Below are 26,575 nucleotides of genomic sequence, written 5' to 3' on the forward strand. Positions count from 1 at the left end.
TGTGGGGAGGATCAGGCCCCACGAGAATTTGTGCAGGAGTTAAAGCGTGCTTTTGCGCAAACCAAATCTGGAGATGGGGGGGCCTAAAAACCTACCTGCACCTAATAATGCTAGGCCCAGAAGGTCCTCGGGCCAGTCACAGACAGGGAGCCAGGGAGGCAGCCCCACAAATGGGGTCCCTCGCTCTCCTGACTATGTAAGTCCTCGCTACAAAGGTAACAGACCCATCCTGGGTTATGTGTGGACTCCTCCAGCCCAAGGGGGGGGATCCAGCCAAGCACCTAACCCAGGGAACTTCCCTCCAAACTTCCCACCGGAGGGCAGAAATTTACCAAACCCTGGGCAGAACTTTTTCCCCAGATATCCACCCGACTTTCAGCCCCAAAACCATCCATCCTTCTTTCCCCAATTCCCTGAGCCCAGACCACTGAATCCGGGAGAGGGGAGGCCAAGGGTGGAGGGGTACCCAAACCTTCCCAACCCGGGGTATTACCAGAGGAGGGACAGCTACCCTTCCCGGGATCAGCCCAGGGGAGAAAACAGGGCCCCGTATCAGCCTGAGCGGGTTTCCCAGTTAGAGCGCCAGGTTCAAAACATGGCGCGGGATCTGGGTCACATACTGAGGGCTCAGCAGAACCCTCAGATGGGCGTGCCGGCGCAGAACGCACCCAACTCTGGACCTGGTGCTCCAGAACAATGACGGGGGCAGCACCCCGATAACTCACCGGTTCCCAGGGAGGAGGCACAAAGGGAAGGGGGGTGTAAAGCCTTGGAGGAAGCTTCCTTCCTCACTTGTAAACCGCTCCTGGAAACCCAGGAACCGGAAACAAAATCTCTTGCCCCTGAAAGTCTGCCTCCTAAGGAGCAGAGGGGGGGTAGGAGAAACAAAAGACCCAAACAGACTCAGTTTGAGGAGGAGGTACAGATCTTCCAATTTGATGGAGAGGGATCCTCAGAGGATCCTGGGAAAAGGATCTTCTCCTTCAGAGAGGGGGGAACTCCCCCCAAAGAAAAATGGGTCCCTAGGGATGCCAATCCAGACTGGGGAGAGGTGGAGACTGAGCTACCGCCGCCCACCATCTCATCCCAGAACCAACAGCAAGAAAATCCCCTGGTTCAAACCCATCCTGGTGACTGCCTCCAAAAAGGGGGGGGCGGCCCAGAACCGGAGCCAGGGGAACCCACAATGGCTCTGATCTCCAGTTGCCAAATTTTTCTTTCAGATTCCCAAGACTCTCCACAGAATTCTGCCCAAATCTCTTCGCTAGCAATGTCCAAAACCAGAAAGTTAGCCCACCAGTTGTCCAAAAATGTACATTATCTGTGCCCCCTTGAGGAGAAGGAGGGAAGATATTATGCCCCGGTACAAGTACAGGGGCAGGGTACAATCTCGGCACTGGTGGACACTGGATCTCAAGCTACCCTTCTGTCCAGAAGGGCCTTTGATGAACTGAATGCAGGAAGGGGAGAGAATTACCAAATTCCTCTCACCTCACTTCCTGGACAACTCCAGAACTTTGACGGGAAGGAAATTCCCGTTGAGGGGACTGCAGATTTGGACATTAAAATTGGGCGACATAAGTTGAAACACCCGGTCATAGTTGTGACCCCAGAGGGCACCCCTTGTTTACTAGGGAATGACCTCCTGAGAAGGTTGTCACCCCTAATAGATTGTGTAAACAAGGTCCTCTGGACCCAGACTAGCCGACCAATAAAATTAAAACAGAGTGTCAACCATGTTAGTTTAAACGGCACATGCCACATGGTTGAACAAAAATCTGACCAAGTAGAATTTCACTTCCAGAATAGCCAAATTCCAGACGTGACAGTCATAGCAGTAGGACAACAGACTGGTGATGGGGGGTCCTCTCTATTTCTGAAAATCAACCTTCCTTCCAGTCTAAAGTGGTATTCCACGCTGGAAGGAAACACTTTGAAATTCTATACCAATCCACAATCAGAAACTCCCACTCCTATAGTCCAGAAAGATGTGAAATCAGCTCAGAGCCTGGCTGATATTCAGCAAATTGGAGAGCAGTTGTTCATCCCTGTTCAGTTAAATGATGGGAAGGACTCTGTTCTCGCTCGAGTGTGTGTGAACAACGGTAAGAGCTTCATCAGCGAAGCCATGTTCCGCCAACTCCCAAAAGATCCAGCCATTCCCACCTTCAAACTGATGGACAAATCGGAAATGGACCTGGAAGCACCTAATTCAAAACATCTCCTGCCAAGCAGGTGTATGCTCAAAATCTCCATTGGCAACAAGAGCATAGTCCATAATTGTTGGGTCGTGCGAGACGTCACTGCCGCCTTTTACTTAGGCAGTGACATTCTCAATCGCTTTGCCATTAGTTTGGACCTAATAAACTTCAAAGCTTGGTCCCGATTAGCGGATAATCCCATGGGCTTTGATGATCCAGAAAAAGCATTTAGGTCAGCTCAATTGCTACCTTATGCAGTTGAAATTCAGGTTAAAGAGGAAGTCACCATCCCAGAAAGGACCCGACAATTCTCCCTGGAAGTGAAAGTTAAAAGGGGACAAGAGTTGAAAAACCCTGATGCTTACATACATCTAAATGCTTCTCTCCAACAGCAAGGGTTGGGGGTAAACCCAACACCATTAGTCAACATAGAACATGACACCATTCCAATAGAGGTGGATAACAGTGACTTAAAGAGTATTACTCTAGCCGCAGGCACCATTATTGGAATGGCGGTTGATGACCGACATTTCTCTATTGATCTTAGAAATGAACTGTTAGGACCAATCCCCAAGGACTGTTTTGACAGTGACAGTGATGACAATACAACACCAGACAGGATTTTTACCCGGCATGGGGGGAACTTCCTGGTGTACACTTCTTGCCCTTATGGTAAGGAAGATGTGACTTGTGACTTCAGGAGGGATGAGGTGATTTTCCAGGTTCATGAAGGCTGCCTTGCCCACCTGAAGCCTCCAGTCCAAATCAGCACTCTGACCAGGGACTTTTCCACCCAGCTGGAGGAGGCCGCTGAAATAGCCAAACCAGAAGTCTTTCCAGGCTTCAGGCAGATGGTGGAAGAGAGAGTCAACCTAGCTGATGCCTGTGTGACTCTGGAACAAAAGCAAAAGTTGAAACAAGTTTTCTTGGATTTCCAAGATCTCTTTGCGTTAGACTCATATGACTGTGGTCGCACTGACATCCACACAACAACAATCCCCACGGACCCTGGCATGACTCCAGTGTTTGTGAAGCAATATCGCTTGCCTCTCGCATCAATGGAGTCCCTTACTGAAATAATTAAGAACCTTGAGTCCCGGGGAATAATCCGTCCAGTCCACAGCACCTTCAATAATCCGGTGCTGGGAATATTGAAGCCAAACGGCCAGTGGAGACTCTGCGCTGACCTCAGGGAGCTCAACAAACGGGTCCATACTTCCCGATGGCCTCTGCCCTACATTGACCAAGGGCTGGCCCAGATCCAGGGGTCACAGGTATTCACTGCAATAGACCTGACCAATGGGTACTGGACCGTGCCTGTCAGTAGGGAGGACCAATACAAGCTGGCTTTTACCTTTGGGGGCCAGCAGTACACATGGACCCGGACTCCCTTCGGATACCTTAACTCCGGTAATGAGTTCAATATTTTCCTACATAAGGCCATGCCCGACCTGGGTGCGAGGGGTAACCTGGCTTATGTAGATGATGTCCTCATTAAAAGTTCATCTGTGGAGGAACATATAGCGGAGATCCGTTATGTTCTGACACAGTTGAGGGCCGCCGGAGCAAAACTTTCCTTTCAGAAAGCACAGTGGTGTAGAACCCGTGTTAATTTCTTGGGGCATGAGATTACTCCTCAGGGTCTTTGTCCCCAGGAAAAGAAAGTGGAAGCACTTCAGAAACTGAAAGACCCCACAACTCTGCGGGAACTAAGGAGCCTCCTTGGACTGACTAATTACAGCAGAAAGTTCATTGAGGGCTACGCAGAGATCACCAGACCCCTGATTCATCTCCTGAAGGGGGGGGTCAAGTGGGAATGGGGTCCAGAACAAGCCGAGGCAGTAAAACAACTCAAAAGAAGCCTCTCACAAGCACCTTGCCTAGCTTACCCTGTCAGAAACAAGGAGTTCTTCCTGGAGACGGGGTTCTCTAATACGTGCTTGACGGCAGTATTATATCAAAAGCATGACAAGGTCAATAAAGTAATCTCCTATGCGAGCAAGACTTTATCCTCTGTGGAGGAAAAATTCAACGATTGTGAGAAGGCACTCCTGGCAACGGTGTGGGCATTGAAGAATTACCGCCCGTTTATCCAGGGGGAACACATCATAGTGGAGACTCCACACCAGCCTCTGCAATATCTCCAAAGTGACAGAATCCGGGCCGGAAATGTGAGTAATTCCCGAATTACTTCCTGGATTCTGTCAATGCAAGGCTTTCCTGTGGAGGTCCGATATGGCCAAAACAAGAAGAGTCCCCTCGCGCAAGGTCTGGCTGACTAGCATGATTGTGCCAGAGAAAACTGTCTCGAGGACGAAAGTCTAAAAATAAAGGACAACATGGAGGCATACCTTAATTCCCCCCACAAAGTCTTTGAAGAAGACAAGTGTGAGGGAATGCCCACTGTCTATGTGGATGGATGCTCTTACCATGTTGACAACAACGGGGAGAAAGAACTGGTGGCTGGCGTAGGGAATGCATGGGTGAATGAGTCCCCAGAACCCTCCGCTGGATACAAAATTGGTCCCCGAAGTAGTCAGGTGGCAGAATTGATGGCTGTGCATCAGGCCATCCTCACTGCTGTCCAGCATCAACTCCACGAACTGGTCATAATCACAGATTCGGATTATGTACGGAACGGGTTCGTGGAGCACCTGGTTAATTGGAAAACCAGAGGCATGTTATGTGCTAACAACAAACCCTTGAAACATGGGAAGTTGATCCAAAACATTGATGATCTGGTCACCTCGAACGGGATGACCATCTATTGGAAAAAGATCAAGGGTCATTCCAAAGTAGAGGGACCAGACAAAACTGGAAATGACTTAGCTGATCACCTGGCCAAAACCGGGGCCATCCAAGGGGATCTAATTGAGATTGAGTCCCTATTGGGGGAAATCCAGGTCACTGCTATCACTAGGTCCCAGACCAATGCTCACAACGACCTTTCAATTGCACAATGGAGTAAGGAGACCCCTGATGCTGATTTGATTACCGCTCAGAAGGGGGATCCAATTATTGGTAAATTTTACCAGCACCTTGAGGACCCTGAGAACTTTCCCCTGACGGATACCGATTACATTGGGAAAGAGGACCTAAGAGTGTTGATGAAATGTCCAAAAATGTTCCGAATCCAAGACGGTTTGCTGGTAAGGAAATCCAAAGCTGGCCACGATCAGTGGGTGGTTCCTACCTCATTCCGAAGCCTGATGTTAAGTCACGCCCATGATGCGGCCACCGCCGGTCATAGGGGGTTTCACACAACATTGGAAATCTTAAGAGAGGTTGCATACTGGCCACACATGGGCCAGGACCTCAACCAATATTTGAAGGGTTGTCTTGTGTGTGCACAATTTCAGCCGACATCCCTCACACACCGGGCGCCTTTACAAAAGAGGGGAATGACACTGCCATGGTCAGATTTACAAATCGACTTTGTAGGCCCTGTGATTCGCTCGGCTAGGGGGAATAAGTACATGTTGACTGCGACATGCTTGTTTACCAAGTGGGTGGAATGTCTCCCAGCCCCAAATTGCAAGGCAGAAACTGCAGCTGCCTTGATGATTAACCACATCTTTTCCCGTTTTGGTCTACCTCAAAGGATTGAGTCAGACAGAGGTAGCCACTTCACCAGTGAAGTAATGACAAAGATGTGGGAGATACTGGGGGTCAAGAGAAAGCTGCATATTGCTTACCGGCCAGCTTCTTCTGGGGCAGTAGAGAGATATAACCGGACAATTGTGAGCATATTAAAGAAGTTTGTGGCAGATTCTGGGCCAAGTTGGGATATCCGATTACCTCTGGTCCTAATGGCTATCAGATCTACCCCTTCATCTGCAACCAAAATGTCACCATTTGAGTTGATGACTGGGCGCAAGATGGTGCTTCCTCAGCATTTGCTCTACAGGACCCAAGAGCAGACACTGATAAATGCCTCCACTCCTCATGAGTATGTAGAGAATTTAAGGAAACACCTCCAACATGCTTTTGCTTATGCTCAGCGGAATCTAGAAAGATCGCTGATAGCATGAAGACCCACTATGACCTGAAAACTTCCAGGAAGGAATATCAGGTGGGGGACCGGGTCTATCTATACAACTTCCAAAGGAACCAGGCCAAGCAGCGCAAATTTTTGCCTACATGGAAAGGACCCTTTGAGATCGTTGATAAGATCTCCCCTGTGGCCTACAAGATCCGCATCCCCAAAGGCGGTTCGGCAGAGGGGGAAGACAAGTGGGTCCACATAAACCAGTTGAAATGTTGCCATCCCAGGCACACTCTGCAACAACTGGAGGAATCCTCTGGAATCCTAGCGGGTACTGTCTCAGACTAATTCAGTTCCAATCATAAAACATACCACATCTAGTCTCTAAAATATTGTGATTTGCATGAAACTGTCTCTTAGTTATACTGTTTTTTTTATCAAAGTAAGAATGTAATGTTTCGTCATGATGAAATGCATATGCTGTCCCACCATCTCAACAGTGGTGGAAAAACGTCTATGAGTAGGTATTGCCGCTCTTCCTTTGTCGTCCTAGGAGAAAGAAGACCTTGAGACTGGCCAAGGAGGATGATCCGGAGACCGGGAACGAAGATCCAATGGGCCCAGTGGACCGCCCAATACTCCCATCAGGACTGGCGAGGAGAACCAATCGATCAGTACCGGATGGAGAAGAAGATGCTGAACTGTGCCATCTACAGAAGAGGAAGAAGATTATGCGGACAGACCGGTGCGTGGGTCAAAACCCATGGGCACGCGACTCCCCATCGACTCAAATTCAAAGTGCAGTCGCGTGGGGGGGGCTTGTTGGGTGTCCTGACCCACGTTTAAGCTATCATGCTGCAACATTTGGTGCTGTGGGCTTAGAAAATTCAAGATGGCGGAAAACCCACATGTGCGCTGAAATCCAGGAAAGCTGCGCAGTTTGTGCGCACACTAAAATGGTTGCCTCACTTGCCACCCACCAGTGCGAGAATGAAAGGCTGGGTTGCCATGAGGGAAATGGGTTGCCAAAGGAAAAACAGTAGCGCCGGTTAGCTTCAAAGCGCTTTAAAACCACCATTGGACTACCCGCACAGTAGTCTGAAACCATTGGGAGTGGCAATGCTGATTGCCAAAAGCAAACCCATAACTGTTGGGAATTCATTTTCTTAAATCCCAAAAATGGGTGCAGTACCAGTACTCACCACTATCCAAAAGCCGGCAGTTTAAAACCACCCTGTGTTTCTCTGAAGGCAGGCTCAAACTGTCTATTTTAAACATTGCAACACATCTAAAAACTCACTGGACACCAGCAGACATTTGGTAGAATGGAGTGTTGTGTGCCTAAAAAATCTGGGAAATGAAGATCATAAGACAAGGTTTATAACAAGACTGGCTGCACTGTGGATTTCAGCAGTTTAAGTTGCACTGGATTGAAAGACACTAAAAAAAAATCTAAATGTTTAAATTGACTGAGTGACCTACTTTTGAGTGTCACATAGGTTGCAATTGTTTAAATGTCATAGTTTTGCACTCAGAATCAGCATTCTAGCTGCATGTGTAAAATTGCAAGTTAATTTAAAAAGCAACAAATAACATGACAGTAGCTGAAAGTCTGGCTTAAGGAACTTGATTCTGCCTGGCAACTACCCCCATCAGGAGTGAAATTTGAGTCACCACTGTGTTCCCAGGCCAACCTTCCTTTTGCTGCCCACACTAAGGATATGCCATCTATCTGATAATTGAATTAGCTGTGCTCTGCAGGAGAGTGAACAAAGCCCTCTTCACTCAGGCAAAGGTTTTTATTACGCAGTCGTAAAATGTAGCTTCCTCTTGGCAGGAGCTGGGAGGAGCACTGCCTGTGAGAGCAAGCTGGCTTGGCAGAACTGGAAGAACCAGAAATTCAACCTTTTGCTGAGGGTAAACCACGCCCCTTTGGAGCCAGAACATAACTTTAAAAAGATGAGAGCGGACATGTGAAAATTTTATAAATGACACCATAATTCTTGTGATTTTTCTGCCCACATTTTAAGAGGTTTTTCGACCCGGTGGCATGTTCAGGGGGGTGTCAGCGGAAAAGTGGATATAACTCTAAATGTATGCATGTTAAAAATCTGAAACTTCATCAGTCAATGTCCATACTCCCTGCACACTTGTATGTAAAGTTGGGTCAATGTCAGAAATTGCAAAATCAGTTAAAAAGTGAAATATGTGCCAGTTCTGAATGCAAGCTCCCAGGAAGAGCAGAGTTTGAACAGGGTATACCTCCTGTAATGCATGATGGGTGCATATGATTTTAAAACAATATGTACCTCTGCAAATATGTATTTGTTTCAAATCTAGATTTGTGTGTAAGTTGACAGGAGGAGTGGACTTTCTGCAGGCTGTAAAATGACATCACTCTGACTCACAGTTCATTCCCCAATCAAATGATAAATGGAAGTTTGACCAATTAGAAGCTGAGAGAGAGGTAGGGTCAGTGATGCTAGAACACACCCACATTCTAAACACATAAAAGCAGACAGACAGGACAGATAGGGACCTTCCAAATCCATCTGCAGCGGGACGCTCTGCCGGAAAAATCCATACTTACCTCCATCAACCTCCAGAAAGCCAAACTAGAGACTTCAATCTATCCAGAACTAAGAGACCAGACCAGAGAGAAAGCAGTGCTGTACTAAGAGACCAGACCAGAGAGACCCAGACCAGCAGAGAGAGTGACCAGAGCCCAGTCTAAAACCCTGACCAGATCCGTGATGAGGCCCATTTAATTCAAGAATATAGTGTGAGTACCTAGAAAACTGTGCAGAACCAATCTCTTAGTTAAAATAATATAATTCAATCTATTTAACCTAAGTAGAACTGCCTCCTAGCTGTCACTTGTCATTTTCTAGTTGCAAGCTGCACTTGTCATTTTGAGCTTTTGAAATTTGCAAACCCAAAAACGACCTTTATTAAATCGCTCATATCTCCGCGACCGTTTGGGCTAGAGACTTGCAGTAACTTTCCTCTGATAGCTTAGAATCGTAGCTTTGAATCGTACCAAGAACCGCATTCCTACCCCTTATAGTTTTACCGCAATCGCGGAACACGCATCCGCGAATTTTACCGCGATTTGCAATTTCTTCACATGTAAAAACTGCTGCTGTTTGCTTTCCATTTGCCAGAAATTCGTTTAACCTGCTAACTATCCCTGCATCATTGCTAGTGTGAGCCTGGACTAATATTAACTAGATACCACTCACCCTGAACCTCTGTAAGGGAATTAAAAGCGTTTAGCATATTTTTTTAATTCATTGCCAGCACATATCAAAGCAATTTGGGCCTGTGATTTCAAAACTCCTATCTGTTTTCTGTTGTCTAAGCTTGCTGGATTGAACTGATTACATTGATTGCATTTCTGAGAACTGTGTGCTTTCCTCCCATTTCCTTGCATTGCATAAAGAGGGGGGGAGTGAATAGCCAGAGAAAAGTGATTACATTGTTTGGTTGAAATCATATTGCGTAATTTCTGTACTGCATTCATTGAATATTGCATCCACCTGAGCTTACATAAAGCATCCTCTACCACATTATACTTTTGTTCCTATTTACCAGTGTGCTACCTTATCCATTTCATGTCAACTCATTAGTGATTATAGAAGTGTGCTAGTGCCAGATTCTCCATTGTTAATCTTTATCATATCAGATTAAGTGTGCTATTCAATTATTAATTTATTATAAAGTGTGATATATCTATTTTAAATTATCAAATAAACCTTTTAAACTTGCAAAACAGAAATACTTCTTGGCTCAGTGGGGTCAGGGGGATTCCAAGAGAGGGGTGTTATATAGGGGTAGTCATCCAGAACGCATGAACTGGACCTAAAGATATATCAATAAGGGTTTTCATTCAGTATTATAGACTAGGCGTTGACTTAGCTGTAGTGTTGAATTGAATCCTCTTACAGCACAAGATGCGCTGTTCTTGGATGGTTTTCAATCATTCCAGATCCCAGCATTAAAAAACACCCGGGGTCGGTCATATGGGGGGATGGCAGTCTTTGTCAAGTCCCTGTATGAATGCCGTCACATCGACGTGGGGACTCAGAATTGTTGCTTGCAGGTGGCAAATATTAGCTTGGCTGTTAATATGAAAATCGTCCTGGTTAACTTATATAACACCCACATAAGTCCAACAAGGGGCAATGCCTGGCCCAACTTAAGCAACTCTTTGAGGACTATATTGGGGACTTGGATCAGGGCACAGACATGGTCTTACTGATGGGGGATTTTAATGTCAAATGTGGCAGCGGGCCCCCACCAGATTTATCAGGTAATACAGAAGAGCGCTTTTGGGGAGTACCAGAACTGATGGATCCCCAGCATATGTGGGGATGGGCTCAAGCTAATATCCTGGCTGCACCAATGCGACTTGAGAACAACTAATGGCCGCACTAAGGGTGACAGGCTGAGAAAAAAAGCATATAAAGGAACCAATGGACTATTGCTGCCTTCTAATACGTTCTTGGAACATGATTAAAGATTTTCCTGTTCTAGAGGATGAGTGGAGTGATCACCACCCGCTGGTGTAGGAGCTTGTCACCGCCAAGCCACGGGAGAATGGAATCATCCTGAACCTTGGTGCAAACATATTGGAGGGCTACAAATGTATGATAAGGTGGTGACCGGATAACAGAGAAACTGTTGCAGAGATTTTATGCTCTACCATTCCTTGGCCATACGCTAGAGGGGATGGCTGAACCCTGAAGAGTGACTAATACTCTGGACGATTTTGATTTTCTATGCAGGAAACTGACTGCAGGATGCCAGGAGGCAGCCACAAAAATTGTCCAGAAGAAACAGACTTCTTGGTTTAACAAGGAATGTAAGAAGGTAAAATCATTGTTGCTGGTACTCCTAAAAAAGGAAAGAGCCAAATAGAAACCTGATCATATTAGCAAGAGCAAATTACAAACAGGTAGCAGCAGAGCACAAACGATAACTGGACAAGGAAAAATGGGGTGACTTGGTGTTGGATTTAGCCAACGATACTAAGATGTTTTGAGATTGAGTCTCCCTGGGGCCTAAACATAAAAGATTGGGCGATGATTAGAAACCAATGTTGCAGATGCAGACTGGATAGAGCACTTTACCACCCTTTACAATTTCTTAAAGGTGGCAATAGGTGTGGAAATCACTGACCATGATGAGGCACCCAAGTCTCTAGAAACAAGGCAACATAGATAGGTAGGGCGCTGAGTGTTATTTAGCACCAAAGAAGCAGCAGATGCAATTGCCCGTCAGAAACTCGGCTGCTCACTGGGATCGGATCGTATTCCGGCTGACCCTGTTCAGAGAAGTAGGCTTATGGGCACCAGTACTAACAGTCTGTTTTAACGCCATGTGTACAAAGGTGCAATTCCTGGAATCATGGGGGAAGGCGATAATCCACCCTATTTATAAAAAGGGGCCCAAGAAACACTCCGGCCTCGTATAGACTGATCTCACTCCTCGACTTTGTTTAAGATCTTTGGAAGAGTACTGCTGGGTAAAATCGAATCTTGGATTAACACCAGTGGTACTCTTGACGAGACACAACTGGGCTTTTGCTCAGGATTATGGACAGGTGAGCAAACCCTAAACCTGCATCTGATTCTAGCTAACTCGCTCTACTTAAAGTGTGAGCCTATATATCTTACATTTATGGACCCAAGCACAGCATTCGATAAAGTTAATAGAAAAAAGCTGTAGGCTATGCTTGGGTCACGGGGCTGTCCAGTGGGGATAATGGACTTGTTGATTTGTCTTCACAAATGTACCCAGTCCTGTGTGACATGTGGCTCCTCTGGCCTGTGTACTTCTTACTTCCAGGTCCACACAGGAGTACGACAAGGATCTGTGATGGCTCCCATCTTGTCTTCTCTATATATTAAATGGGCTAAAAGAGACATTGATGCAAGCCACTAAGGACGTGTCGAAAATTCATGGGAAGCTATACCGGGTCTTGGCATACTCCGATGACATGGTCCTGATCACTCATACACCAAGAGCCTTGCAGGACCTAGTCACTGCATATACAGACTTTATGACATCATTGGATTTTCAGGTTAATGCTTCAAAGTTGGCTTTTATGTTGTGTCTGTGTAGCAAGAGCCCAAACATGGTACCAATCTGTACGAATGGTGTCATAATGCAAAGAATTATGCCCTTTGACTACTTGGGGATACGCCCGACTCCAAATCTGAAACCTGCGGCTCATACTGAGAAACAAGTGACCAGGTGTAATCAATCTCTTGGGGCGGTTAGGAGATTTGTAGCAATGTTCAGCTCCAAGCCATTGGACCCGATAAAGATGGTATACACAAGCAAAGGCAGTAGCAAAACATGGAGCATCGTTTTGGGGCTATGGTAACACACAAAGTATCCATGAATTTCTTTTTTTTAACCATATTCGGCCTCCCCCAATCGGCCCCAAACTATGGTGCCCATACTGAGCTAGGAATGCCGTTTCCGGGTGAGAAAATGGAGTTGGAGCCAATCGTGCATCAGATTATGGGCGAATCCAAAATCTGGTTTGAGACATTCTTTGCTAAAAAAAAATGTTTTCAAGCGCATTGCCAGAGGTGGATTTAAGAAAGTCCCATGGCTATCACAGGTAAGGAAGTGGTTGGTAAAACTAAATGTTGAACATCATCTGACCAACTCCATGCTAATTACTAAAGTCTTGGCGACCCAGTTTACCCCTTAAGTGCCAGGCTATTATGCAAGTCTATGCAAAAAGAACAAGCATACTCGTCCTTGGCATTTTAAGCAACAAGTGCTGTCTATCTCTGGGGTCGAGAGAGAATACATAGAAACACAAAAGGGCACTAACAGAAACCTGGCAATTATCTCAACAGACTCAATACAGAATGATCTATTATGGGCATACAATTCCGCTGAGAGAAATCTTTTTACGTGAGCTCGATTCAACTGCCTTCCCATAAGACCCACGTTGTCCCGATGGTCAGGGGGCAGGGAGTGTAAAGTGTGTCCCTTCGGTTGCGAAGCAGTAGAGGACACCCTGCACTTTGTGCTTTTGTGCCCAGTATTTCAGGAGATTAGAGCAAGAAGCCTGGCCCAAGTCTTTAGAGACAGACAATTTGCACAAAGTGGACCTGCTTTGCTAGATCTCCTGTCTGCAGAGAGCCCGTTTGTGAGTTGGTCGCTGCTGTCTTTTTTGAGGCAACATTAGCTAGAAGGGCATTTTTTCGTATTCTATTTCTCCCTGACGGGTGCCTGACATTTGATTAGCCGATCACAATAAAGAGGGCAGACACACAGGATTGTGTCCAAATTAAATAAACAGGTTGGAGATGTAACATTTTTTGCATATTTAAGTAGCTGTTTCTGTTTTTTATCCATTTTTATATCAAGATCAGATGTATTTGCAACTCGGTTGTACTGGTATACACAAACAGTTTCTAATGCAGTATTTATGGAATTCTTGTTTTTTAATTGAGATTTGTATTATTGTTAATGTGTGTATATATGTTTTTACTCTTATGGCAATATTGCCGAAATAAAGTAATTTTGGTTGGAAAATAAACAGTATATACACATATCTACAAGACACAACCAAGAAAAAGTGTATGAAGCAATGGGGTTTAAAGACGGTGGCTATTTCAAAAACTAACATTTAATTTTATTGGAATAACGTGCTCACTGCTTTTTTTTATCATCATCCAGTCGCAAACGCCCCCCACTGTCCTCATCCGACTTTGTGATTCCCCAGTTCCCCGTTGTGTAGGGGCGGGCCCTTTGCCGTTGTGTATGAACATACTCCTCTCATGCACTCTGGACTTGCCTAGATGCACTACCATACACTGTTTGCAGTCATGCAATAATGCACTACTGACAGGCGTGTTACAGCGCAAGCCTAGAAAACACATTTTCCAGCCAATGGTTACGAACCCAAGCACATTCCCTGCCATACACTGCTGACAACATGCCATCATAGCCACTGTGCACTACTTCCCGGCAGTTGGGATACTCGGAAGGATAGCTCAGGGGCAACATGCTTGTCTTGGAAGCAAGACGACACAGAGCAACACTGGTTCGATTGCCGGGTCTGCGCTTAGAAACCTCTGGTTATATAGCGCGTTATAAATCACCTATCATATCATATCGCAGAAAGGCCAGGAGGAAGTTGCATCTATTGCCATTTCTTTGTCTTCAGGGTTGTTATGCTATGGGACTTTAAGCGGTCTGAGCTGGACTGGGCTGGTGATCGCAGACCCATGGAATTCTCCATGCGAGGGCTTTTCCCTACATTGTGCTGGTAGTGTGCTGGCTTCAGGGAAGGAATGCCCTCTTCTATGCAATAAAAAGGGTCAAGGAGCTGTCAGGCTGGGACATAAAATCGCCCTGGGCACCAGTGAAAAAGGTGGACAACAATCGCAAATTGCAATCTGTTACTTTTGAGAAAAAAGTTTTCGAGTACTAGCCAAGAGGGAGTTTTTGGTAGACCTTGTTGAAAATAGTTCATTTGAAAGCATATTTTCTTAGTACCATTAGTTAAAACTAGTGTTATAAGTCCCACTCTGGCAAAGACAAACTGGCCCACACTAGAATCATGGGGTGGAACGTCGTGCATTGCCCCATTGTTCTGTAGGCCAGTCCGAGCCTGCTCCAAGCCCCCTTGTATTATAGAGTCAGAAAACCACTTGATCAACTGACTCAATTCTCTACAATTTCACACAGTCCGACCCTGCTATTGGAGGAATACGAATCCCACTGAGCCCAAAAATGACATGAGCGTTTACCATGCCAGTCTAAGCATTACAGCTTTTGGGTTAGTAAAATACCATCTACGCTCACTTAGAAAAGGGGTAAATAACTCTGGACAGGGGGTGCAAGGCTCGTGAAAGCTCGATTAAGGAGGGTAGATTAGTCCAAATAAAAACAGGGCAGAGATTACAGATCAAACCAAAACCCTTGGAAGCATTGCGCCACATATCATTATGCAAAACAGGAAGGAACTCTCAAAAGTTACCCATTTAACACAGAGAATTGCAAGTGAATCGCATCGAACGCCCACATTCCTGGCTCTTACAGACCTCATAGCTCAAAGACACAGGCAGTGCTTCATTTGTGGGAGTGTTTGCCAGGGCTCAGCCCTGGCACTTATTTCTGAGCCTCTGCACTCATTGTCTCAGACTCCATTGCGATTATGATGTAGCGTTTGGCAACTTGATTATTGTAACTGCCAGTCACATAATAAACACCTATAGAATTGGAGCAACATGTAAACGTTTGCCTTTAAAGACACACTTAAACATTTGCCTCAGGTCAAGCCACAATGAGTATATTATTTTATGTGTATGTTGATTGGTATTTGTAAATCACACATCTGCCGTAGGGACAGAGTATATCGGTCAACCTCAATAAGCCTCTGGGAGTTGCAACTTTAACACCATATATGTTGACAGCATGGGGAGCAGCCGTGGGTGGTGGCAACAGTGGGCGGACGTTTGCCCATCCAGATGGGTTATGGGTGTGTTAGAAAACATTTGAGCCACGGCACATTTGCAAATTAAGCAGTGGGGCACAGGCCATGTCATTAAGACATTCTTTATATTCTCATCCTTCTAACGCACATGGTATACATGCCACTACCATGCTTCGAGACTCACCACACACACACACACACACTGTGCAGTCCTTGCTCTTCAGCTTTGCGTGTACAAACTCAGTGCAGATTGTAAACACTCACTGCACCTAAACAACGCAAAGTCACATGCCCGGTTCTTTGATGTGCATCGCATCCCTATAATGCATGTAGGCATTGCATGCTTCATCGATAAAAAACTATGCTCCTTATAAAACCTAGTACTTACTTGTGTCATTTCCCAACCACTGGCACCAATTCAGGCTGTACGTTATTACTGTGCATGATGAAATCCTCACTGTGATCGTGTGATACTCTACATTTGTAACCACCTATGTGTCTATTCTACTACAGTCACCGTTAGGTTAAAGGGACATTTTAACTAGGATCTATGCTTTCCTCTTGAACCACCTGTGTATGTATCCTAAAAAAAGTCCCATTGTTGGGCTGCACATTAACATGCAACCCTGAGCCAAGCCTGTGACCCAGATATTCGCATGCAACAGCGCCTCGATGCCATTGGGCTGTAGCGCGCTTTCCAAATCCCAAAAATAAATAAATAAAATAAATGGTCAGAGGTATACTTGTGATGCAACATGCCTTGCTCTTGTACTCCAGTTCTGCATGGAGACTCTGCTCGCGAACACATGCATACTTTATCATTCTAATTACTTGTATGATGTTAGATATGTGCTCCGTTCATACACATACGCATTCTGCTTTTACACAAAAGGGCGCGCACATGACTCGAGCCCTGCTGCGTTTTTCCTACTTCCACTCCAAGGCAGACATTCCTTCAAAAAGCCAAACAGACCCCTGTCTCATAACATCTCCTTGTAAGCTCATCTCGCTCAGTGTTTTGTCCCACCTCTCCAGTCTTTGCCAGCTCGCCAACAGCCAAACCCTTCTCAGAGATTAAGCACTGTTCCCAAAACAGAGGCGAACTCTCTCCCAGACCCTCTCTCACCTATCAAAACTTCTTTCCTCTCCAGGATGTTTTTCTGGGGCAGCTGAGCCGCTGTGTTCCCGGAGACTATCGTATTGTCTACGATGCCAGTGTCCGCATTCCTTCCCCGTCCCTGGTCAGGAGCCCGGGTAACCTCAGGAACCAGTTCATTATTGAGCTCTGGGCGAGTTGCGCCCTCCTCCTTGTCGATCTCAAAGTCACCGCTGGGTCCTCCGGTCACCGGAACCTCCACTTCATTTTCCACGTCCGGGAGCTCCGTCTAGAGAGAAAGAGTGGAGAAGAGAGACGTCACTTGACTGTCAGAGGCTTGAGAATAACAGCATCATTGATCAGTGTTCGCCATTGTAGTGGGTTTTCCATAGCTGTGCTAGATTACTCTTCAAAAGCCACGTGGGCCTAGGCCCAAGGACATCAGAAAGACACAGTCTAAGACACGTGGCACGACCACTATGAGATAAATGGCAGATGCACTCAACAGGTCTAGAAGCTCAGAATGAGGAGTCAGACTAAATCATCAGTTTAGTAGCCCAATTTCCCCACATTTATAATATAGAATAGTGATCCACTAGAAGTCAGTACATTTTCTGGATCAAAAATCCATACTTTTCAGCTAATATGAATACCCACAATGCATTGCTCGATGGCTTTGAACTGGAGGTGAATTTCCACGGTGTAGCTCTTGGTAGCGCTGTGGCATGTGTGACTCATTAGATGGCATTGCCTATTTTACATGACATTTCAGGTAGAATATTTGTCATGCATTTATTTTTAAACACGCCATAAAATTGGTGGCGTTTGGTGTGTGCGTAAATGTGTGCATTGCGCACACAGAGACTTATATTCAGTGAACTTGACAGCACATTAGAACAGGCAGTTGATATGATAATGTATGTGTTATTTATATAGCGCCTTAATCCAAAGCACTTAGCAATGCGGACATTGTCTCCACAAATATATACATAATTAACTTCATAGATAATAAAGGAAGGTAACAAAAGTCTATAGTAGGACATTGAACCATACGTCGTTCTTCAGTTTTTTTTAATTGATATTTTATTTCTATCGTTCTCGTACACAAGTGTTTCAGAGCGCGACAAGGCAAGGGAGGGGAACAGGGAAGAAAAAAAACGGCGATCTTACTAGGCCCAGTGACATTGAGAACGCGCAAGTGCGTGGGAGAGGGGGAGGGGAAAAGTGCATGGAAGGGGGGAGAAGTGGAAAGTGCGAAGCAGAGGAGAAACAGTTAAATAACAAACCTAGCACTTGCAAATTGCTGGCTGCATTACCACTGTTTGTTGCCTTTATTATTTATCTTTTAAGGCAGCAGAAAAGGTAGGTCTGATAAGTGCAGGGAGAAAAAGGGGGGGGGGCTGTATGGGTAAAGATACAGACCCCAGTGCAAGGGGTGGCCCGGAGGCAGTACGGGAGTGTGGCAGGATGAGCAGGTACCTGGGCCCTATGGACAGAGGGTGGCCAGGTGCACGGTGCCAAGAAAGAACAGACCAGCAGGGGAGAGGGGGAACGAAGGCAGAAGAAAAGAGGAAGGTCTTGAGATGCTTCCAGAACCGGAGATGGTTCTCCTCAAGTTTTAGAGTGGCAGGGAGGCTGTTCCAGATGGAGGCCCCAGCCGAAGACGGATCTACCCCAGCTTGTTTCTTAGAAAAACGACTGACTCTGAGGGAGTTGGAGGTAGAGTTGGGTTTCATGTGTTAAAATTGTGGCAAAAATGGCCTTTGACACAAAATATTGCGGCAAAAAGGCAGTGGTTTTGCCGCCGCAATCCATGTAAAGGATGCGCTGGACATCCCCGCAAACCCCGGACCCATTATACCATTTAAGGGGGCGGGGGACAGCCATGCAACCCACGCTCCCTTTAAATGGGGTAATGGGGTACACATTTTGCTGCGATTTTTTGTACAGGCGACATTTTTGCTGCAGTTTTATCACTGCATACCTTCAGTTGTGCATGGCTAAGCCTGAACGTTAGATTCACTAGATCCCTTCATGTCCAACATGCCCAATACAGAGTCAGAATACCCCGTTTGGGGTGGGACCAAGCCTGATTTGCATATTGTTTTTACGCTTTTGTAATGGATTGGCAGACGAAGAACGATGGTCTGGTGGGTTGCCCAGAGCTATGCCAGAGGTTAAGATTAACTTGAAACCTTCCAGCCATCACCTCTTATTTTGCCACTGTAGGAGGTAGCCAGACCTTACATGGGTTGCCGTAAGCTTTCATGAAAGGTGCCAAGATAGTCCACAGGAAGCAAATTATTCTGTCTATGGTAAAGAATTCAGGAGCTTGCATAAGAGTGCTAGTCTCTGTGGTATTAGTAGCCTAGACACCACAACACGAGAGTACCATTGATTTAGGAGCGTCGTCCGCGGAACCACAGACAAGGCTGGGATGTTTGTAATGGGAAGTAATGGTGGTATGACAATTGAAGTATTTCAATAAGTTGCACAAGTAAAACAACTGTTTTTCTAAAGTAGTTGTAGCGCTTGCCTGCCATCATATAAGGATGCTATCCAGAGTCTGTGGGTGCGAAAGCAAAACTATTCATAAACAATAAGGACGTCTTAGTAGCAAGCATTTGATAATCGGAGGGAATGTGACAGCCAGCCCCTCTATCAGCAAGAGCAACTGCAACAAAAGCAGTACGGTCTGGGTGGACGTGAACAATCCTGCAAACAATAGAACAGGCCACACTTCAGCAATCCAGGGATGGGTTTGTTGAGCAGGAGCTGAAGGCAGCTCTTGGCTATCCACATCAGCCATAATAGAGGGGCTACCCCTGGGGAACGAGGAGCCGATAGAGAGCGACTTGATGCCGATAGAGAGCGACTTGAAAAACATCTATCATCTTTTGGCCAGTACACGTGGGACATTATGGTTTAAATGTCTTCTATACGTCTTCTAACCCCACCCCACCCCACAGTGCATTTCATAGGCTCAAGGAGCATTGCACATAGGTTGACGCACAGGGCTTCGAGCTTCAGGCCTGCAGTGCAGGAACCGCAACCATCAGCGAAGTGACATGCCGAAGGTAAGAAAATGTGGTAGAGGTATGCTGATGGAAGGGGCGTGCATGGGCGTGCAGCAGAGGGGTAGGCGCTGGCAAAGGTTGGGGGAGGGGGTTGGACCGCTCCAAAAATGACAAGGAAGGAAAGAGCGGCCTTATGGAGGTGGGGGGTTCCTGCACATCTCTTTCTACAGCGATATTCGGACCGTGATCAGTTTCTATAGTACTAGTTGCTCTGGGGAGGCAGCGTTCCGCGTCAAGCTAGCCAGGCTCCTTGAGGCTACAAGCAGGAGTAAACAGTTCCCACCTCCTGACAATTTCGAACCCTGCTGTTGGTGTGGTTGGGAGGTTGAGGTAACCAAGGTGGGAGGGTGAAGGGGCATGGGGGACTGTACACTCTCTAAACTCCAGTGACCTCCAGTTGGAAAACGTCCCCTCCAGTGTAAGGGTCACATAGCCTAACATCACACAGGACAGAAGGGAAAGCAGATTTTTTTAAACACTAAAAACACAAAGAAACATGAGCATGCTGGATATAAAGTGTTAAAAAAAGACTGCATGGGTGGGCTTATTATGACGCGCAAGAGCACATGTCTAAACGTCAAGCCCTCCCTGTCCGTTAGATTTGTCCGTTGTCCTTTCTTGCAGACTATGTTGTACCAGTTCAATACAGTTTTCTGTATACAACCTCCAAAATCACCAGCCACATTTTACGTTTACCCTCCGAATGTAAACATGTTATAAAACTTCTGCACCACAATTCGTGTCTTCATTTCAGGGCTTCTTGTTCCAGCCTCGACCATTTTTTTAAAAAACTGAACAGGTCACCTTGCAAAATGGGTGTTCCTATGACAAAACTCCTTAAAACCGTTGACTTATCTTTATGCTGTTATCACCAAGTGCTGTTATCTACTATTCTACCACTACCTACAATATAAACATTTCATATAAACACTAGATTGTTCGTTGTTGAAAAATAAGTAGAAACAAACATTAGTTGGAAACTGAATCTTTACATAAATTTAATTTTTTAATTTCATCAAGCGCAGGGTTTCTCAACGTCCCCCAAGAAGGTCTTACTAAAAGGGGCCATATTTTAGTTTTGGAAAGTGGGTTCACTAGTGACAATGTGCAAAGCATTTTCCTTTGTGAGGATGCTGTCGAGGAAATCTACTGAGTGGTTCTCCTGGGGCTTACTGGTGGCTTTTTTGGAAACCATTTTAAACTCTGTGATAAGGCAGCTCATCTGTGTGATACACATATTTTGGTGTTCAACCCCCTCCCCCCCCAGCCGCCCATCACAGGAACCAGCAAGGAACAGATCTATGAGATTACTGCGCCCAAATTGCTAGGACCCCCCTAAAATGGAGACCTTTTCATTTTGACCCCCCTTTCCACCCCATATATATGCGGGGGCATCCCCCACAGCTCCCCTTACAGGCATTTAATACTATACCCATCCCCCCACATATACATGGGGTGTAAAGGGAGAGCGGTCGAATTTCTTTTTAAATGTCAACATTGTGGGGGTCACAGTAATTGTATAATCCCAAGGAACTGAGTTCTAAGCATTCTGGGAAAGAGTCGCCAGAGGTGACCGCTTAACTGAATCCGTGGAATTCTCAAGTTATTCGTTTTGCAATTATCGCACAAACTTTCCCATCCACTTCCTGTAATTTCATCATGGGGAACAGCTATGCAATGTCACTTCAATAATGCCGTCAAAGGTGATAGGAGGTCACTTTCTGTGATGTCAAAATGGGGTTAATAGGGTGGTCACGCTACTTTTAACATCATCATTCTGTGTCATTGAGGTTGTCTGGGTTTAGCTAACCTGGGCACAAGATGCTCTTTCAGCGGAGAAGTCGTTATCAATTTATTTTGAATGAAACTGCATTGCCATCCAAACTGGGCTTGCTGCCGTTTTACATTCCATAATTAAGAAATGTGTTTTTTAAACCGATTGGCCATTCCTGGTCTCTTACATATGCTCCAAAAGACACCAAGTAAGGCACATTAGATTTGACATTGTACACACAAAATTTATTGGGGTTCCCCCCTTTGCATTCACTGTCTCACTGGCATAAGCAACCATCTTGTGTTACAAGCTCCTGCTTGGCTATGGTTGTACCACAAGACAACACCATGACTGGTGCATGAAAATCACATAGCAGGTGGCTGCACACCATGTACCAACCACTAAGGCAACTAAGGTGGATCACCACCTTCTTCATTCATTGTTTATATATATATTTTTTTTTTTAATGTTATAGTTTAATTTTTAAACTTTTCATTTGTCTCCAGGTTTCCAAGGTTTGTTTTTAACTTATTACAGGTTTGCCAAGATTTAGAATTTCTTGTAGAAATTGGCATATTGTCAAGATCAGTTTTTGCGATTTGCCGTTGAGCATCTCCATCCATCTTTCTTCTGTCTCCATTATTTGCTCTCTGATCTTAGAATAGCTGCCGAATCTAGATCTTTGTTTTGAGAGATCGTTGCATTCCATTAGTAGGTGGAACAGTGTTTCAGATTTTTGAGTGTCTGAACAGAAGCTGCAAAAATGTTCTGTTGGAGCGATTTGTCTGGTTTTGGCTAGATAGAAGCGTGTTGGTATGGTGTTCGTTCGTACTTTCAGATATATTGTACGGATTTTGGCATCAGGAAAGATGGTCAGGTAGGCTGGTAATTCGTTAATGGATCGAATGTCTGTGTCACATTGTAGGTTGAGGGAGTATTTTTTTTTTCCTCAAGGGTCTTTATCCAGTCATTTTCCATTATTTTTATTTTTGCGTGTTGAGGTCGCATCGTGAGCATTTCACGTGAGATTTCTTCTGTTTGCATGAATTGATCCAGATTGCTTTTCCACTTAGCGAGGATTGTGTTGTTCTTTGCCCCATCGTGGAACTTCAAGATTTGAATTGTTGGTGTTTTCTCATCAGTGAGGAGCTTGCGGTATAGGTCGTTGTTTCCATAGGACAATTGAACTGATGGACTGTAGTGCTTTTTCGTGTCTGATTCTAGGCATTGGAAAAGAAGGTGGCAGCTGTAAGATCTTACGCCAAAACAGGGCTTCTAGCTTTGCCCAACTATAGTCTGTTGCGTGTATCATGGCTTCTGTTCCATAGACTATTGTCAGAATCATCTTTTGCTTGTGTTATGTGGTTATTGGTTTGAAAGAGTATTTACCGAATTTGTGCTGGATCATACAACCTTGTCTTGCTAGAGATTGAGTCTGTTGTTCCGAAAAAGAGTGGACTCTGAAATTGGATTTGGATTGGTTTATGTGGATGCCCAAGTATTTGAAAGTTGTTACTTCTTCGAGCCGATTGTCATTTAAATTGATATTTAGTTGTTTCTCTTTGTTATTGGTTGGTCTGGTCAGTTGCATGATTTTTGTCTTTTTTGTATTGATGGTGAGTTCATTAAGATTCATATAAAGGCTTAGTTGGCTGAGGCTGTTTTGTTGACCTGATGGTGTCTTGTCCAGGAGAATGATATCGTCTGCATATGTCATGATTGTTACCGGTGTTGAGTTGGTTTTTTGGGGGTTGAGGGCATCGGACTGTAGATGGGTCTCGATGTCTGTAGTAAAGAGATTATACAATGTGGCTGCAAGAGGGCTTCCTTGTTTTAGACCATTTTCGGCTTTTATTTTTGGTGTTGTATGGCCTTCTCTTGTAAGTCTCATTGCTATGGTGGTGTTTGAATAAAGTTGTTTTATGGGGCTTAGTATGTCATTAGGGCATTCCCATTTTTCAAGTTTATTCCAAAGTTTTTGCCGGGATATCCCGTCGAAGGGCATGTGGAGGTCTATGAAAGCCGCGTAAATTTTTGTTTTGCTGTGGATTGCTTCGTGTTTTATCAGATTTAGCAATAGTAAGTTGATGTTTGTCCCAACATTTGGGGTGAAGCCAGTTTGTCTTATTGCAAAGCGTTTTGTGTCAGTTGCCCACTGGTTAAGTTTTTTCAGAAGAATCGATGCAAACAGCTTTCCTAACGGATCCAGTAAAGCAATTAGGCGGAAATTTGTCGGATCGTCCCTCGGACCTTGTTTATGAATAGGAACGATGGTCGCAGTTTTCCATGATGTTGGTATCTGATTAAGCTTCTTAATGAGCATCTTGATGTTCCTCATGAGATTGACCCATGAGTGCGGATCTTTCTTTATCATTGCGTTCGATGTTCCGTCAGGGCCTGGAGCACGAGATATGTTGAGTTTTTGGATCATCTCGAAAATGTCTTGATAGGTGCAGTTTACTGTCCACTTTATGTTCTGTTTTTGTGGGTTTTTTCCAGTTTCTGATGGTCGGGCTTTATATATTTTTGTGTAATGTTCAATCCATCGATGTTCAGTCACATTTCCTGTTAGTTTTTGCTGGTGCGCTGCGTTGTTCAGAAGATTCATAGGTCTCGAAGGTTGTGCGTTTTGTAAGTTTCAAGGATTTCTTCTGCGTCTGCTTGTAATGGCATCATGTTGTGCGTTTTGATCCAGTTTCTGTAGGTTTGTTTGGCCGCTTTTATTTTGCCGCACTGTTTCTCAGTGCCCTTTTCCGTTCAACTAACTCCTTGCTGTATGAATGTTGGCGAGTCTGTACGGTATGCTGTTTGGTTGGTTTGTAGTAAGGTTGAAGTAACCATCCATAATTTAATTTCTGGTCATCAGGTAAGGTAGTTGGATAAATTGTCTTGTCAGTGAACTTGTTACTAGTTGGGTTATGCAAAGTTTTTTCGCAGCTGTACAGACTTCTAGCAGGGTAGGACGATTAGGCGGAGGTTGGCGCGGCATGTCTTGTCCATGTACAACAAGTTGGTTATGGTCGCTTTTTGTTGTTGCAATTATGCTTATAGTTTGTACTGCAGCTCTTAGTTCTTTGGAGAGATGGATGTAATCAATTATGCCAGATGATTTGCCTCGGGACCAGGTGGAAAAAGGCTTGCCTGTTTCGTCTTTGGGATAATCAATGGATAGTAGATTACGGATGCTGGTTTCTTTGATCCATTTTTTTGCACAAATTGTTAGTTTTTCGTTAGGAGTTGGTTGTCCGTCTTGTTGCCATAGGTATAGGTTTAGGTCGCCACATATGAAATCAATTCTTGTATGTTTAAGAATGAGGTTAACTGTTAGAAAGACACCGTCCAAGAACGCTTCATTGTTGATTGCCACTGGATTCCAGTACTTTGGTGTGTATATATATATATATATATATATATATATATATATATATATATATATATATATATATACATATACACACACACCAAAGTATAGGGGGGTCCCAAAACGTCTTTTTCCCATAGACTGAATGGGGCAAAAACTTTGCGCATGGCTACAGGCCAAACCACTGGACAGATTGTCATCAATTTTGCAGCAGGGTAAGGGGCTTGTTCCCCAAAGCGTGCTTTTGTAAATTTTGTGTGAAATCTTATTGTAGTTTCCTTTAAAATGATCAAAAAATAGCTCTCTAAGAATTAGTGATATCTATGTCCGCTCCGTGGTCCCACTTCCCTGTTCGCTCAGTGGAGAATGTTGCGATTTCACCGATTGGGTCTGCCGCAGCGTCAACTGCATAGCATTCTTTTGATACGGCTGCCATGGTCACTTAGTTTTTGAGTTGTACGCCGAAATGACCGCAAACAAACCCTTATGGAACCTTGTGTCGAAAGGTAAGCATTATTTATAAGTGGCAGTAGAAAGTGAAACAGTACTTTGTTCTTGTTACCACTATCGTACCATGCACTGAAACTTGGTAGACAATGAACTACAATTCTTTTCTGCGTCTTTGTAAGAAGCCAACACCAACATTACTGCGGTGAGACTGGCGTCCTATATTTTCGAATGTGCAGCAGCCACCTGCACAGTTTCGTAAACCGAGCGCGTCTGCACGTGGTCAGGAGTAACACTTCTCATGAGTGACTGCTGATATGTAGTAGCAAAAAGAGAATTTATTTGCGTTCGGAGTGAAGGTCAGTTAATCTCATTTCATTTTTTCAGTAGGCGCTCAGTATGGTCGCGCACGCACCAAACCTCAATTGTTTTTTTACCTTGACGTACAGGGAACAGAGACAGAAAGAATGTAGGGAGTCAAAGTTTGTGAAACATTCCCTTTGATAACTTATGCTTCAAAAAGGTTCAGCATCCGACTGACGGTTTCTTTAATCGTCAAGTGCAGCTTTTCGTCACCAGTTGTATGTGCGTCATCATTGAATGGGATGACCGCATCGGACCTCTATGTCCGTACGTGGTTGTAGCAGTAAGAAGCAGCATACCATCCTTTCTGGTGTCATAGTTCGCAGCCATTCACATTGCCTTGTAAATCACTGTGACAGGAATACGCCTTCTGTGTCAACAACGCATAATTTCAGTGTGGTTAAACAACAACGTCACCATTGCCAGTAACATTATAAGTAAAATACTATACTTTCTGATGGACTACATCACAGCGATTGACGCCGTCTTCACAATGAATGTGAGAGGAAACCGACTACTGTGTCGCCACTGCACACTGTGTATGTGTTAAACACCGTGACACCAACGCATGGTGACGGTGTGGAAAAACATTACGTGACCGTCAAAACTAACATTTTAATTGTGCAGCAGAGACACACATTTCCAAATTCTTTGCAACTGAGAACAGGGCGATGATTGAACACTGTGCATTGTGAAATAAACGTCCCTTACTACTGCTCACATGTTAGTGTGTTTTTTAACCATTTCATGTTCCCCATCATAATCTGCCATGCTACGTTGCGGGTTGTAGTATGTTCTTTCA

At 44.9% G+C, this 26,575-nt stretch overlaps 1 protein-coding gene across 1 annotated transcript in view; it reads right to left on the reverse strand.

The window, feature by feature from the left end:
• SDC3 (syndecan 3) overlaps nt 1-26,575 on the reverse strand; it is a 677,421-nt gene that overhangs the window by 49,001 nt on the left and 601,845 nt on the right. The window contains exon 5 of the mRNA XM_069623022.1: nt 16,782-17,040. Within this exon, the coding sequence (XP_069479123.1) occupies nt 16,782-17,040 (259 nt within the window). The remainder of the gene's footprint in view (nt 1-16,781; nt 17,041-26,575) is intronic.

Source organism: Ambystoma mexicanum, chromosome 11, assembly GCF_040938575.1.
Source record: "Ambystoma mexicanum isolate Mex_15411 chromosome 11, UKY_AmexF1_1, whole genome shotgun sequence".
In the NCBI taxonomy this organism is placed as follows: domain Eukaryota; kingdom Metazoa; phylum Chordata; class Amphibia; order Caudata; family Ambystomatidae; genus Ambystoma; species Ambystoma mexicanum.